Source organism: Microcaecilia unicolor, chromosome 3, assembly GCF_901765095.1.
Source record: "Microcaecilia unicolor chromosome 3, aMicUni1.1, whole genome shotgun sequence".
Classification (NCBI taxonomy): domain Eukaryota; kingdom Metazoa; phylum Chordata; class Amphibia; order Gymnophiona; family Siphonopidae; genus Microcaecilia; species Microcaecilia unicolor.
In genome coordinates, this window is record NC_044033.1 from 436,288,722 (window position 1) to 436,305,212 (window position 16,491).

The 16,491-nt window shown below is 48.1% G+C and overlaps 1 protein-coding gene across 5 annotated transcripts in view; it reads right to left on the bottom strand.

Annotated features, from left to right (window-relative positions):
* ASAP2 (ArfGAP with SH3 domain, ankyrin repeat and PH domain 2) overlaps positions 1-16,491 on the bottom strand; it is a 333,390-nt gene that overhangs the window by 9,044 nt on the left and 307,855 nt on the right. For all 5 annotated transcript variants that reach the window (XM_030198894.1, XM_030198893.1, XM_030198892.1 and 2 more), the window contains one exon: positions 14,664-14,786. In XM_030198894.1, coding sequence (XP_030054754.1) covers positions 14,664-14,786 — 123 coding nt within the window. The remainder of the gene's footprint in view (positions 1-14,663; positions 14,787-16,491) is intronic.

Below are 16,491 nucleotides of genomic sequence, written 5' to 3' on the forward strand. Positions count from 1 at the left end.
TGATGGGGGTAAAAAACCCCACACCCACCCACACACAGATCCAGAAGGATGCTAGGTTGCATACAGAGGGGTAGAACTAGCAGAAGAAGGGAAGTGTTGAGGCCCCTGTACAAGTCATTGGTGAGGCCCCACTTAGAGTACTGTGTTCAGTTTTGGAGGCCATATCTTGCTAACGATGTAAAAAGCGATGAAAATGGTATGGGGTTTGCGTCACAAGACATATGAGGAGAGTCTTGAGGACCTGAACATGTATACCCTGGAGGAAAGGAGAGACAGGGGTGATATGATACAGACATTCAAATATTTGAAGGTAAAATTATGTATAATCATACCTGATAATTTTCTTTCCATTAATCATAGCTGATCAATCCATAGACTGGTGGGTTGTGTCCATCTACCAGCAGGTGGAGATAGAGAGCAAATTTTGCCTCCCTATATGTGGTCATGTGCTGCCGGAAACTCCTCAGTATGTCGATATCAAAGCTCCATCCGCAGGACTCAGCACTTAGAGAATTACACCCATGAAGGGACACTCTGCCCAGCTCACCACCGCCGAAACGGGGGAGGGGAATTAACCCAGCTCATCCCCACACAAGTGGGGGAGGGGAATCCGTCCAGCTCATCCCCGCGGAGCGGGGGAGGGACACCACACCCGCCGATGCGGGGGGATCTGGCTTATCCTGCAACCGCAACCGCGGGAGGAGCTGACTGACCCTAACACCGCCGAAGCGGGAGGGGTACAAAGCTGCCCTACAGCCGCACGAAGCGGGAGGGAGTGCCGGCAGAATTTATGTCTCAATCCAGCCCCGTAAAATGGAGGGGAGAGGAATGCAGCAGCTCACTGTAACACAAACTCGTCTCAACTCTTGAAGAATCCAAGTGAAAGAAGAACTTGAACACGAAGTCCTCCTGAAGTAACTGAAGGCTAAACTTGAACCTAAAATTCAACCAGAATATAAACAGTACAGATATCTGGGAGGGGCTATGGATTGATCAGCTATGATTAATGGAAAGAAAATTATCAGGTATGATTATACATAATTTTACCTTCCATATCATCAAGCTGATCAATCCATAGACTGGTGGGATGTACCGAAGCAGTACTCACCCAGGGCGGGACATAGAAATCCCTGACCTCAACACTGAAGCTCCAAACCGGGCCTCCGCCCGTGCAGCCACAGTCAAACGGTAATGCTTGGAGAATGTATGAGCCGAAGCCCATGTTGCCGCCTTGCATATCTCTTCCAAGGAGACGGATCCGGCCTCTGCCATCGAGGCCGCCTGAGCTCTCGTGGAGTGAGCCTTCAGCTGGATAGGCGGCACCTTCCCCGCGGCCACATAAGCCGCTGCAATGGCTTCCTTGACCCATCTTGCCACTGTAGGCTTAGCAGCCTGCAGACCCTTACGAGGACCTGCAAACAGGACAAACAGATGATCCGATTTCCGGAAATCATTGGTCACTTCCAAGTATCTGATGATGACTCGTCTCACATCCAGATATTCAAGAGCGGAGTACTCCTCTGGGTAGTCCTCCCTACGAAAGGAAGGGAGACAGAGCTGCTGATTCACATGGAAGCGAGAACCAATCTCGGGCAGGAAGGAAGGCACTGTGCGAATAGTCACTCCTGCCTCAGTGAACTGCAGAAAAGGCTCTCGACATGAGAGCGCCTGGAGCTCGGAAACTCTTCTGGCTGAAGTGATAGCCACCAAAAAGACTGCTTTCAACGTCAGGTCTTTCAGAGATGCCCTCGACAAGGGTTCCAAAGGCGGCTTCTGCAATGCTCTTAGCACCAGGTTGAGATTCCACGCAGGCACCACTGAGTGCAGAGGAGGGCGCAGGTGATTAACTCCCTTGAGAAAGCGCACCACATCTGGCTGCGAAGCCAGGGAAGCACCCTTCAGGCGGCCCTGAAGCAAGCCAGAGCCGCTACCTGGACTTTAAGGGAACTGAGCGACAGGCCTTTCTCCAGACCTTCTTGCAGGAACGCCAACACTGAAGAAATTGGAGCAGTGAAGGGAGAAAGTGAGCCTGCTTCACACCATGCTGCAAAGATACGCCAAACCCTGGCGTAAGCAGTAGAAGTAGAGCGCTTCCTCGCTCTCAGCATAGTGGCGATGACCTTGTCTGAGAAGCCCTTCTTCCTCAGACGCTGCCGCTCAATAGCCAGGCCGTAAGACCAAAGGGAGAGGGATCCTCCATCCCCACGGGACCCTGATGTAACAGGCCCTGCTCCACTGACAGCCGCAGAGGATCGTCGACTGAGAGCCTGATCAAGTCCGCATACCAGGGACGTCTGGGCCAATCCGGACCCACCAGGATTACCCTGCCGGGATGCTTTGCCACCCGGTCTAGCACCCTGCCCAACATGGGCCAGGGCGGGAACACATAGAGGAGCTCTTGTGTCGGCCACTGTTGGAGAAGAGCATCTACTCCCAGGGATCGAGGGTCCTGTCCTCTGCTGAAAAAGCGCGGCACTTGGCAATTGGCCGATGACGCCATCAGATCTAGGCTCGGCTGGCCCCAGCGCTTCGTGATGTCCAAGAACGCCTGAGCAGATAGTTGCCACTCTCCGGGCTCCAAGGTATGGCGACTGAGAAAGTCCGCCTTGACATTCATGACTCCGGCAATGTGGGCCGCTGAAAGCTGCTCCAGGTTCGCTTCCGCCCACTGGCAAAGACTCATAGCCTCCTTGGCTAGAGGGGCGCTCTTGGTACCTCCCTGGCGGTTGATATAGGCCACAGCCGTGGCATTGTCCGACAGGACCCGTACAGGCTTCAACACCAGTACCGGGATGAACTCCAAGAACACCAACCGAATGGCTCTGAGTTCCAGGAGGTTGATAGACCACTTGCCTCTGCAGGAGAGTAGAGCCCCTGCGCTGTCCTTCCCAAGCAGTGGGCTCCCCAGCCCATCAAAGAGGCGTCTGTCGTGACGACAATCCACTCCGGGGTCACCAGAGGCAATCCTGCAGACAACTTGTCTGTCTGCGTCCACCAGCTCAGCGCCTTGCGCACTGCTGGGTCCACGGGAAGGCGCACAGCATAATCCTCCGACATCGGAGTCCAGCGCAGCAGCAGAGAAAGCTGTAGTGGTCTCATATGAGCCCTGGCCCAGGGCACTACTTCCATCGTGGCCGTCATAGAGCCCAACAGCTGCACGTAGTCCCAAGCCCGAATAGGAGAGGCTACTAGGAACTAGTCCACCTGAGCCTGAAGCTTGACAATCCGATTGTCTGGCAGGAACACTCTGCCCACTTGGGTGTCGAATCGAACTCCCAGATACTCCAGGGACTGAGTCGGGCGCAGCTGGCTCTTCTTCCAGTTGATGATCCATCCCAGGGAGCTCAAAAGAGCAACTACCCGGTCCATAGCTTTGCCGCACTCTGCATAAGAGGGGGCTCGGATCAACCAGTCGTCCAGATAAGGATGGACTTGTACTCCTTCCTTTAGCAGGAGGGCCGCTATGACCCCCATTACTTTGGAAAAGGTCCGCGGAGCAGTAGCCAACCCGAAAGGGAGGGCTCTGAACTGGAAGTGTCGTCTCAGGACTGTAAAACGCAGAAAGCGTTGGAGAGGAGGCCAGATGGGAATATGCAGGTACGCTTCCTTGATGTCCAAGGAAGCCAAGAACTCTCCTGCCTTCACTGCCGCTATAACAGAGCGGAGAGTCTCCATGCGAAAGTGCCTCACTTTCCAGGCCCGATTGACCCCTTTGAGGTCGAGGATAGGCCGGACAGAACCTCCTTTCTTTGGAACCACAAAGTAAATGGAGTAACGTCCCTTGCCAATCTGATTTTTTGGCACCGGAACGACCGCACCCAGGCGGATCAGGTTGTCCAAGGTCTGCTGCACTACCACAGCTTGACCGGAGACTTGCAGGGAGAGAGTACAAACCCGTCTCTTAAGGGTTGGCAGAACTCTAGCTTGTAGCCGTCTCTGATGACTTCCAGCACCCACGCGTCTGAAGTTATAGTGGTCCACTCGCCCAGAAACGAGGACAGCCGTCCTCCAATCTGCACTGGGGCGTGGACCAAGGCCCCGTCATTGGGTACGAGACCCTGGGGGAGGACCGGAGGGAGCACCTCCGGGACGGCGGTCTCTGCGAAAGGAATGCTGCTTGGGGGAGAAATTCCTCTTGAAGGAAGAGGGGGCAGAGGAACCCGACTTGCCCGGGCGGTACCGACGGGCTTCCTGCAACCGTCCTCTGGAGGTACCGGGACGAGTACTAACCCGAGCCCTGACCTCTGGTAATTTCTTGCCCTTAGACGTGCCGAGATCGGTCACGATTTTGTCCAGCTCGACCCCAAAGAGCAGCTTGCCTTTAAAAGGCAATCTAGCCAGGCGGGAATTAGAGGCGTGGTCAGCAGACCAATGTTTCAGCCAAAGCCACCGCCGCGCAGAGACTGTCTGAGCCATGCCTTTAGCTGAGGCTCTCCAGACATCATACAGCAAGTCTGCCAAATAGGCTAAGCCCGATTCCAGGGCCGGCCAATCAGCCCTCAAGGAATGATCCGAGGGGGAAGCCCGCTGCACCATAGTCCGGCACGCCCTGGCCACATAGGAGCCGCAAACTGAGGCCTGCAAACTTAAAGCAGCTGCCTCAAAGGACGACCTTAAGGCCGCCTCCAATCTTCTGTCTTGGGCGTCCTTTAGGGCCGTGCCACCTTCCACCGGCAACGCCGTTTTCTTAGTCACCGCAGTGATTAAAGAATCCACGGTAGGCCACAGATAGGCCTCACGTTCACTCACAGCCAAAGGATAGAGGCGGGACATAGCCCTAGCCACTTTAAGGCTCGTTTCCGGGACATCCCATTGAGCCGCAATTAAGGTGTGCATGGCATCATGCACGTGGAAGGTTCTAGGCGGGCGCTTCGTCCCCAGCATAATGGCAGAGCCAACAGGGGCTGAGGGAGAGACGTCCTCCGGAGAGGAAATCTTCAAAGTGTCCATGGCCTGTAACAACAGGTTGGGCAAAACCTCTGGGCTAAAAAGCCGCGCTGCAGAGGGGTCATCCGCTCCTCCAAACGGGGATCTATCTCCTCCAAGGAATCCGCAAAGGATCGTTGGGAGACCTCAGACACGCTGCCCTCATCTACATCGGAAGAGACAAAGTCCTCCAAGGCCTGGAAATCAACCCGAGGGCGTTTACCTCTGGGAACCTCAACCTCTTTATCAGAAGAGGGAGCAGGGGCAGCGTTTTGCATGAGGAAAGCCTGATGCAGCAGCAAAACAAACTCGGGGGAGAAACCCCCCAGACTGTGCACTTCCGCAGCCTGGGCAACAGCCCTAGACGCACTCTCAACCGGCGCTCGCAATAGCGGGGGAGAGACATGCTGCGCATCCAAAATGGCGTCCGGCGCGAAACTCCGCGAAGGAGCCGCGCGGGAAGAACGGCGCTTAACTTTAGCCGCTTTTGTGCCGTCGCCCAAATTAAGGGCGTTCATGGCATTAATGTCTCCAACCTCAAGGGCGGCCCACGAAGAAGCCGTCCGAGTCGCGTGGCCGGCCAAGATGGCGGAGGCGAGGAGCAGGGGATGGGCGATTATGGCGGGAAAAAACCGCCACGCCGGAGGAACGACCGGGACATTCATCGGTCACTAAACGGTCACCCATCAAGGGCGAATCAGGTTGTAAAACCCCCGCATCCCCTCTAGAAGCGCTCCAGCGATCCGGGGAGCGACCCTTTGCGCCCTCGCCCTCCGACGCCATTGCCACGAGGAGAAGAATCGGGGAACCCCCTGCCCGCTATAAAAAGGTAAAATTACCTGCTTGCCGCTCCGAGCTGTAACGAACTGGTGTCCCAGTGAGTAGCTGCAATGAACGTTTAAAGAAACGTCGAATTAAACGCCTTTAAAGACGTTTAAAATTTTTTTTTTTTTTTTTTTTTTTAAACGGAGCCAGCGGGAGGGGGGAGAAAAGGAGGGACCTGGCACCACCAGGTTTGCACTTGCTCAAAAGAGCCCTCAACCCCAGGCCTCAACAAAACCTAAGGATTAGGCTTGGAGGCCTAGCCAGAGCTGCTGCTGTGTGTGACCACCACCTGCTGAGATAGAGAACATACTGAGGAGTTTCCGGCAGCACATGACCACATATAGGGAGGCAAAAGTTTGCTCTCTATCTCCACCTGCTGGTAGATGGACACAACCCACCAGTCTATGGATTGATCAGCTTGATGATATGGAAAGGTATTAAATCTACAAACAAATCTTTTCCAGAGACAGGAAGGTGGTAGAACTAATTGAGGTTGCCGGGGGGCACACCAACTCAAGAATAATGTGAGGAACTACTTTTTCAAGGAGAGGGTGGTGGATACTTGGAATGCCCTCCCACGGGAGCTGGTGGAGATAAAAATGGTAACTGAATTCAAAAATGCATGGGATAAACACAAAGGAATCCTGTTTAGAAGGCATGGATCCTGGCAACCTGGGTTCGATTACCACTGTAGCTCCTTGTGACCTTGGCAAGTCACTTAACCCTCCATTGTCCCAGATACAAAAACTTAGATTGTGAGCCCTCTAGGGACAGAAAAAGTACCTGAAGGAATTGTGTACAGCGATGCGTACATCTAGTAGCGCTATAGAAATGATTAGTAGTAGTCTCTCTCCCTCTCATATAGTCCCCCCCCCCCAGCCTTCACCTAGTTTCCTTCCTCTCACCTGGCTTAAGTGGCAGAAGCTCAGTGGGATTCCAGCTTTCCCCAGTGACTCTGCTGTCTGCAAGTTTAGGCTTAGCTAAGTTGTGGCAGGGAAAGCAGGAACCCCCCCTGAGCTTCAGAGGACTAGATAAAAGCTCTTGGAGGGCCGGGTTTTGGCCTGTGGGCAGTAGGTTGGTCAAGCCTGGATTAGATGCCAACCACCAGTAATTGAGAAGTAAAGCCAATGTTGGGCAGACTTCTACGGTCTGTATCCTGATAGTGCCTAGACAGATTTAGATGGGCTGGAGTGGGGCTTCAACAACAACTTCAGAAGCTGGAGAACAAGGACAGTGCTTAGATGGCAACTCCATTAATTGTGAAGCAAAGCCAATGCCAGGCAGACTTCTATGGTCTATGCCCTTAAAATGGCAAGGACAAATCAAGATCAAGCATACGTATGTGGTATTACCTCATGCCTTATTCTATGAGTTTAACTTGTTGGGCAGACTGGATGGACAGTACAGGTCTTTATCTTGCCCCTCCAACTACCGCCCCATCTCTCCTACCCTTCCTCTCCAAAATACTTGAGCGCGCCGTTCACAGTCGCTGCCTTGATTTTCTCTCCTCTCATGCCATCCTCGATCCACTTCAATCTGGGTTTTGCCCTCTACACTCGACAGAAACAGCACTCTCTAAAGTCTGCAACGACCTGCTCCTCGCCTAATCCAGAGGCCACTATTCCATCCTCATCCTCCTCAATCTAACCGCTGCGTTTGACACTGTCAATCATGATTTACTTCTTGCCACACTGTCCTCTTTTGTCCTCTCCTCTTACCTCTCCCACCGCACCTTCAGGGTACACTCTCATGGATCTTCCTCCACTCCCATCCCACTATCTGTTGGAGTTCCCCAGGGATCTGTCCTTGGACCCCTTCTCTTCTCAATCTACACCTCTTTCCTAGGCTCACTGATCTCATCTCATGGTTTTCAGCATCATCTTTATGCTGATGACACCCAGCTGTATCTCTCCACACCAGACATCACCGCGGAGACCCAGGCCAAGGTATCGGCCTGCTTATCCGACATTGCTGCCTGGATGTCCAACCACCACCTGAAGCTGAGCTTGTCCAAAACTGAGCTCCTCGTCTTTCCACCTAAACCCACTTCTCCTCTTCCTCCACTCTCTATCTCAGTTGATAACACCCTCATCCTCCCCGTCCCATCTGCCCGCAACCTCGGAGTCATCTTCGACTCCTCCCTCTCCTTCTCTGCGCATATCCAACAGACTGCCAAGACCTGTCGCTTCTTCCTCTTCAACATCAGCAAAATTCGCCCTTTCCTCTCTGAGCACACCACACGAATTCTCGTCCACGCTCTCATTACCTCTCGCCTTGACTACTGCAACTTACTCCTCACCGGCCTCCCCCTTAGCCATCTATCCCCCCTTCAATCCGTTCAGAACTCTGCCGCACGTCTTATATTCCGCCAGAACCGATATACTCATATCACCCCTCTCCTCAAGTCACTTCACTGGCTTCCAATCAGATACTGCATACAATTCAAGCTTCTCCTCCTTACCTACAAATGCACCCGGTCTGCGGCTCCTCACTACCTCCCTACCCTCATCTCCCCCTATGTTCCCGCCCGTAACCTCCACTCACAGGACAAATCCCTCCTTTCAGTACCCTTCTCCACCACTGCCAACTCCAGGCTCCGCTCATTCTGCCTTGCCTCACCCTATGCCTGGAACAATCTTCCTCAACCCCTACGCCAAGCCCCCTCCCTACCCATCTTCAAATCTCTGCTTAAAACTCACCTCGTCAATGCTGCTTTCGGCCCCTAACCTTTCGAGAAATATAGTATGCCCTATCAGATTGACTCTACACTTGTCTTTTAGATTGTACACTTGTCTCTAGATTGTACACCTGTCTTTTAGATTGTAAGCTCCTTGAGCAGGGACTGTCCTTCCATGTTAAATTGTACAGCGCTGCGTAACCCTAGTAGTGCTTTAGAAATGTTAAGTAGTAGTAGTAGTTATCTGCTGTCATCTACTATGTTACACAAAAGACCTATGTCTCAATTTTTAAAGTGGCTGGAAATTCAAAAGCATTTTCCACATACACATTGCAACAATACAAACTCTGAAAGCAAGTGTGTGCTGTTTTAAGTTCTCTGTCATATTAAATACTGTACATTTAAATCATTAAGGAGTTTAAAATGTTTTGATTAGAATGCTGCACTCTCTCTAACTGATGAAAAGGTGAAATTTATTCATACCTGTTAATTTCCTTTCCTTGAGTGTTGCTAGACTAGTCCAGACTTATGGGTTTTGTCCCTAACTGAAGTGACATCATTGGTACAGTCTGAAAACCTTCAGTATACCAATGTCAAAGCAACTTCATACCATTCACACACTCAAACACCCTCTAGTAAACCACTGCAGAACAATTTCACCGCATCTTAACAGTGAACTTTGTACATTAGTACAGTGGTTCCCAAACCTGATCCTGGAGGCAACCCCAGCTGCATGCAAATGTCTCTCATAAATATTTGTTGTGGGTATCCTGATAACCTGATGTAAACTGTCTCAGTGGCAGCTTTAATCCACCTTGCAACTGTGTTGTTCTAGGGACCATGCAAGGGGAAAGTGGCTTCAAACAGTGTATCCAACTCATGGAAGGGATCTGTCACTTTCAGATAATGCAGACGAGCCCTGTCTACATCGAACTGATGAAGCTTCCTAGCTGAGTCTGATGACCTCCTTGTGGTAAAGGCCAAGAGAGATACTACTTGATTCAGATAAAATGATGAAACAACCTTCGGCAAGAAGTACATAAGTATTGCCACACTGGGACAGACCAAAGGTTCATCAAGCCCAGCATCCTGTTTCCAACAGTGGCCAATCCAGGTCACAAATAGCTGGCAAGATCCTGATAAAGTTCAACACATTTTATGCTGCTTATCCCAGAAATAGCAGTGGATTTCCCCCAAGTCAATTTAATAATGATCTATGGACTTTTCCTTTAGGAAGCCATCCAGACCTTTTTTAAACCCCGCTAAGCTACCCACCTTTACAACATTCTCTGACAATGAATTCCAGAGTTTAATTACACATTGAGTGAAGAAAAATTTTCTCTGATTCTTATTAAATTTACTACTTTGTAGCTTCATCACATGCTTACAAAGGGACACAGCTGAAGAAATAGTAACCAAAAACAAAGCCTTCAGAGATAGATCCCTCACAGAGAGGCTCAAATTGCAGGTCCATCAAAGCACTAAGCACCAAATTTAGGTCCCAAAGTGAGAGAACCGCTTGAAGCAGTGACCGAGTGTGCTTCATGCCCTGCAAGAAGTGCACTTCCAGGGAAACCACATGAATTCTACCCTGCAAACACGAGAGGGCCACACCTTGAACCTTCAGAGAGTTGAGCGCTAAACTGTGATCTAACCTTGACAACAGGAAATCTAAAACAGAAGTTTGGTTTATTCACCAAGAAGAGAGGTCGCGCTCAGTGCACTACTCCTCAAAAACTCTCTAAACATGCATGTAAGCCAAGGATGTAGAAGATTTTCAGGACCTCAATACTGTGGCAATCATGGCAAAGGGATATCTCTTGTTCTTCAAACAACACCTCTCAAGGGACAGGTCATAAATAGAAGGGATCTGGGTCTTCCATGACTATCAGACCCTGCCTTGAATCCAGTCTTCGTGGGAGGGGAAGCAGGGACCCCACTAGAAGGCACGCAAGGTCTACATACGAGGATCGAGAGGGGAAATCTGGTGCCACTAGAATCACTAGAAATGGTCAACTGGTTCCCTTCAGAAGACCATGCCTACTTGAGGCCAGGTTAGAAACATGTACAAGGATTCCTGCTGTGGTTAGGTTTCACAAGAGTCAATACCAGCTAAACCAAACTCTTTCTTGCATCAGGTTGCAGCATGGACAGTCCCACTGATCCACCAAGAGCTCAAAGGCCAAGGGACTCAGCTCTTACCTTCCCACTTCCAGGATGTTTTGGCTGAGGAAGTCTGCTGTGCATCGTCTGTCTCCATGATGTGCAATGCTAGAAGTGCCATAAGGTGCTTCTCTGCCTAGCTGCATAACCAGTAGGCTTCCAGAGCCACATTAACACTCCAGATCCCTCCCTGTCTGTTAATATAGGTTACTGTTGTAGTGTTGTCAAACATAATCCAAACTGCCATGCTGCTCTCCAATGGGAAGAAATATTACAGTATAACTACACAGTTCTCGTCTCTACCTAATTTATGGACCATATTGCTTCCATCCAGTACCAAAGACCCTGTATGGCCTGGCCAAAGCAATGGGCTCCCCAGTCAAACAGACTCAATGCTGTAGTCACCCAATTGGGCACATTCAGCAGAACCCCTCTCAAGTGGCCTTGGTTGTCCCATCACCCCAAGTGCCTCTGGCACAACCCAGGTAGGAGAAGCTGCACTTAGAAAGGAACAAGAAGCCCAGTGAGATAGCAGTGCTTTCTGAAGTGTGCACAGGTAGGCTCCTGCCCCTTCACAGTCACTGCAATGAGCCGAACTGGACATAATCCCCTGCCTGAGGGGGCTGTTGAGCACAGACAGCTCTCTTCTGAGCCTAGAACTTGAACATCTGCTGTTTTGGAAGAAACATGGCACGGTTGTGTCAAACCACATCCCCATATATTCCAGCTGTTGTGAAGACAGCAAGAGGGGCATTTTCGAAAGGGACGTCCTCGTTTCGATTTGGACGTCCTCGCAAAACGTCCCAATCCAAGGGCGGGGAAACCCATATTTTTGAAACAAGATGGACGTCCATCTTTCATTTCTATAATACAGTCAAATCCTGAAATTTGGTTGTCCTTAGACTTGGTCATTTCTGATTTTCGGCGATAATGGAAACCAAGGGCATCCATCTAAGAAACTACCAAATGCAAGCCATTTGGTCGTGGGAGGAGCCAGCATTGGTAGTGCACTGGTCCCCCTGACATGCCGGGACACCAACCAGGCACCCTAGGGGACACTGCAGTGGATTCATAAATTGCTCCCAGGTACATAGCTCCCTTACCTTGTGTGTTGAGCCCCGCAAAACCCACTACCCACAACTGCACACCACTACCATAGCCCTTACAGGTGAATGGGGGCACCTAGATGTGGGTACAATGGGTTTGTGGTGGGTTTTGGAGGGCTCGCTGTTTCCTCCACAAACATAACAGGTGGGGGGGTGTGGGCCTGGGTCCATCAGTCTGAGGTGCACTGCTCCAGGGACCCGCATACTGCTGTCATGGACCTGAGTATGACATCTGAGGCTGGCAATCAATATTTTGAAAGATATTTTTTGAGGGGGGGGAGGGAGTTAGTGACCACTGGGGGAGTAAAGAGAGGTCATCCCTGATTCCCTCCGGTGGTCATCTGCTCATTTCGGGCACCTTTTGTGCCTTGGTTGTAAAAAAACACGACCAGGTAAAGTCGTCCAAGTGTTCGTCAGGGACGTCCTTGGTTCTTTCGATACACCTCCGATACGCACAGGGGACGTCCAAAATCAGCTTTCAATTATACCGATTTGGACGACCCCATGAGAAGGACGCCCATCTTCCGATTTAAGTCAAAAGATGGGCTTCCTCCTCTTTCGAAAATGAGCCTGCAAGTGACTTTTGTACAGGTTTACTACCCAGGCTGCTCCAGCAGGTGGATTATGATTCCATGGATGCGTTGAAGTCTGCTATTGAGTCTGCCCAAATGAGCCAGTTGTCCAAATAGGGATGCACCCAAATACATTATTTAACACTGTCGTATCAAGCAGACTCGGTATGGAATTCCCTTCCACCAGAATAAAATTATATGAGCTTCAAGGGGTAAATTGAAAACTTTCTTTTTCTCTAAAATATATCGTTAAACATATAGTGGAAACAGTATATTAATTTTGTCATTCCTAATTTTGTACTAGCAATTCTTTTATTGCAAACCACATTGATCCAGTTTTTGGAGAATGGAAGTATATAGGATTTTATATTGCATTGTACCCCACTTGAGCAGGTAGCACTATCACCACCACTGTGACTTTAGAGTCAGACTCTGCCACTTCTACCATGAGTGGGTCCTCATTACCTCAGATCAGTGAGTACTGGATGTGATTTAGCAAGGATATGTTTTGGAGTTCACCAACACGGTTTCAGAAATCCTTTTGGCATGCTCTTGTGGTTCGCCTCTCAAAAGACAGGTCAAACATGACACTGGATTTGCTTCTTTGTTTTTCCTTCCCCCTTTTGGGTTGCTATGGGTTGGAAGGGGTGGGGTTTTTGCTTTTCCCCAGTTTTTTTTTTTTTTTAAACATATCCAAACTTGTGGGGAAGGAAGAAAATAATTCATTTCTAAAAGCTCTTTCAGCTTATTGGGTTGAGACATTGGCTTGGTTATTGGGTGGTATTTTTTTAAATCTTTTTGTACAAGGGCTTGTTATCTGAATTCCAATAACTGTTTTTTCGTACTTGTTCGTAATTTTTGTTGCTGTGTTTGGATTTTAATAAAAACTTCTCTAAGAGGTGGTGGAGTTGGTTCCCTATCAGGAGTAGCGTCTAGGGTGGTACTCAATTTACTCTGTCATCCCCCAAAAGAGTAGCTCCTTCTGCCCCATCTTGGATTTAAAAGGGGGCAATACCTTTATGAGAGTTCCACTTTCACACTGAGACCCCGCACACTGTGATAGCTTTGGTCAGACCGGGAGAGTTCTTGACCTCTCTAGATCTAACAGAAGCCTGTTTGCACATTGTGATCCGGAAATCATACAAGTGCTTCCTTCTGTATCCTTCACAGTCACTTTTAGTTCAGTGTGTTGCCCTTTGACCTAGCCACTGTGCCCCACATCTTCTCCTCTGCAAAAGCTGCAAGAGGGGAGTCACACTAACATTCACACATAACCTCCTTCTCTCCCTCCCCCCACCCCGGGCAGAGGCACTACAGGGACCGCAGCCATTTGGAGAGCCAAATGCAACTCAAAGCTCAACTGAGGGTAAGAGAACTGCAGTCCAAACTCCCAGGAGCAGATGGCCTGGGACTTGAACCCAAGACCACAGATTGGACAGTAGACTGGGGGAGTCAGGTCCAGACACCAAACCTGCTACACCAGCCCAGTCTATATCATCTGCTTGATGCAGAGAAATAGTGAAGGTTTCCAGACTGCACCAGAACTATTTAGTTTCTCAGTTTCTCATCTCCATGTTCTGCTAAGTGGACACAATCATGTCTGGACTGGTCTAGAAGGATGAAAAGAATCAATTGTTTACTTCACAGAGTTTGTACCATATAGTTAATGGTACCACTGTACATCCTTCATAAAAAATCTTGAAAGCAAAACCTGGAAATTTTTTGGGTGTTAATAAATTTTATATCTGCAAGAACATGCACAGGTAAGTACTGCTAAATGTCATGGGTACTAATGATCATGACTTCTGGTACCAAAAGCTCTCTCTATACTGGAAGCATGTGCATAAATCCATTATATACATACTATTATATGCTAATCCTATTTATTCAATGCTTTTTTCCCTGCTTAGCTTGGCTGTCTCATAGCTAATTCCAGTATGTTAGTTCAAAGGATTTCTCCATCCTCCTGCACGGACTGCTTTTCAAGACATGATGGATAGAAAGCGTTCCTTCAGCCTCACACCAGAGTAACTGAGAGGCTCATGTCTTTTCTCTTTAGTACTATATGTGGTGCAGAAGAAGAATGCAGACTAATTTCCAGATGCCTCACCACCCAACTTTAGCTCACCTCTCAGAAAGATAAAACTTTTAAATTTATAATGTAGAAGCACACCAATTTAGCACTCTAAACTCAGCCCTCTGAAGAAAACAAAAAGAATATTTAGATTATTGATGCATTGCATAATCTAATGGAAAGACGGGTTTGGGATATATTGCCTACTGAATTACATACATACTAGGGTTATCATGGTAGCTAGAATAGCTAGTTCATACAAACACAGCAGCATATGCAAAACTGATAGTGACCCATGAAGTTAAGCTTCTGGTACTTACCCACCACTCCTGATCCTCTTCACCAATAACTATAATAATTTCACCCTCTGAAAATGTTAGTTCATCGGGATTATCTGCTACACAGTTGTAAATGGCTTTTACTCTTTTGGGTTTAGCTTTTAACTGCAAATTAACACAAAATGCAAATATTTATGTATTTATTCATAAGGTGTATACTGCTTTATGATAAAGTTATTCAAAATGGTTTACATCAATAATAAAAACAATCAGGGAATTAAAAACAAGAGTAGAAAAATATCAAGTACAGAACTCAAATATTAAAGAAAAATATGTCCAACCCTTTTTGAAAAGATAAACTACATGTAATTGAAACTATAATTCAACTACTGCACATTTTTGCCATTAAAAGTATTTTATACCCGCTAAAGGTTTTCAGTCATATTCATGTCGTACCCATTTTCCCAACCAAAATGTGCTCTTATTTTGAGCATTAAAAGGTCAGAAATATCCCTTCCCTCTCTCAGTTAACTCTTACCATTCTGCTATTTTCTCCCTTTAATATATAAAACCAGGTGGAAGCAATCTTGCTAAAACAATTGTTTGCCTTTTAGATTTAGGGCCCTGTTTACTAAGGTGCGCTAGCATTTTTAGCACGCGCTGACACTAGAGACACCCATACATTCCTGTGGGTGTCTCAAGCATTAGCATGCGCTAAAAACTCTAGCACGCCTGTAGCGCAGCTTAGTAAACAGGGCCCTTAGTCACAGTAAAACACAACTGGCTAACAGGCAAACTTTGACACAGCCACAATGGATAAAAAGACCTATAATGTAAAAAGTCATTATGATCTGTAGATTTCTAGTAAACAGTGGTAAAAATAGAGGCATCAATTTTAATAAGTAAAATATCTAATAAAGGAATCTTGTCTTGCATCCACTGTACTTTAATCACAGGTCTGTCACAGTTGTCTAACCAATCTAAAAAAGACTGTAGCTGATTCACTGAGGTCTACACACACACAAAACACAAAAATATGAGTATATTAATGTAATAGTACAATTTGATATTAGCACCTGTGTGATGAAAATACAAATTCCTCTTCAAATGCTTTGGGAAGCATTGACATGGCCTCCCAAAGCTACTCCAGGTTTCAGTAAATAAAATTTACTATCAAAAAGAAAAATTCTTGTTAAAACAAAAGCAACTAGCTTCACTACAAACAGGGGCATAGCTATCACTTAGTGAGCCTGGGAATAATGCCCAGGGCCACCTACAGCTGAACTTTCCCTTCCTGTCCTCGTGCCTGGGTCCAGCATCTCTCCAGCTCCTCATCCGCTCACTGGACTTCCAAATGTTATGGCAGGTCATGGCAGAGACAACACTGAAAATTGCCTCTCTCTGGCCAGTGGATGCATTTTCCTGTGGGATGTGCAGCCGCCGGCCAGAGGCAGTTTTCAGCACTGTCTCTGCTGCAACCTGCCACAGTGCATGCAGGATTGTCAGGCAGGTAAAGAGCTGAAGAGATGCCAGACCCAGGTGCACCTAATATTGGAGATCAGTTGGTGCACACATTTATTCTATAACAAAGGGAAAGGAAGAACCACTATCTTCAGGCCAACTTGATTCATGAAGATTGGTCACATCCTAATGACAGTAAGACATTTAAGCTTTGATGTAGGACTAATTGTGAAATATCTGGACTGATTTATATGTTGGCCTACCCATGCCCAACAATTTATGCGAGATGTACCCAGAGAAAGTTTCAAATTTGGATACAAAATACTGTAGCCAACCACTGTAAGCTTTCATAATAGACCACTGTAATTGTTTTTGTTATGCTTTTGAAAGTATTTTTTGGAGGATCACT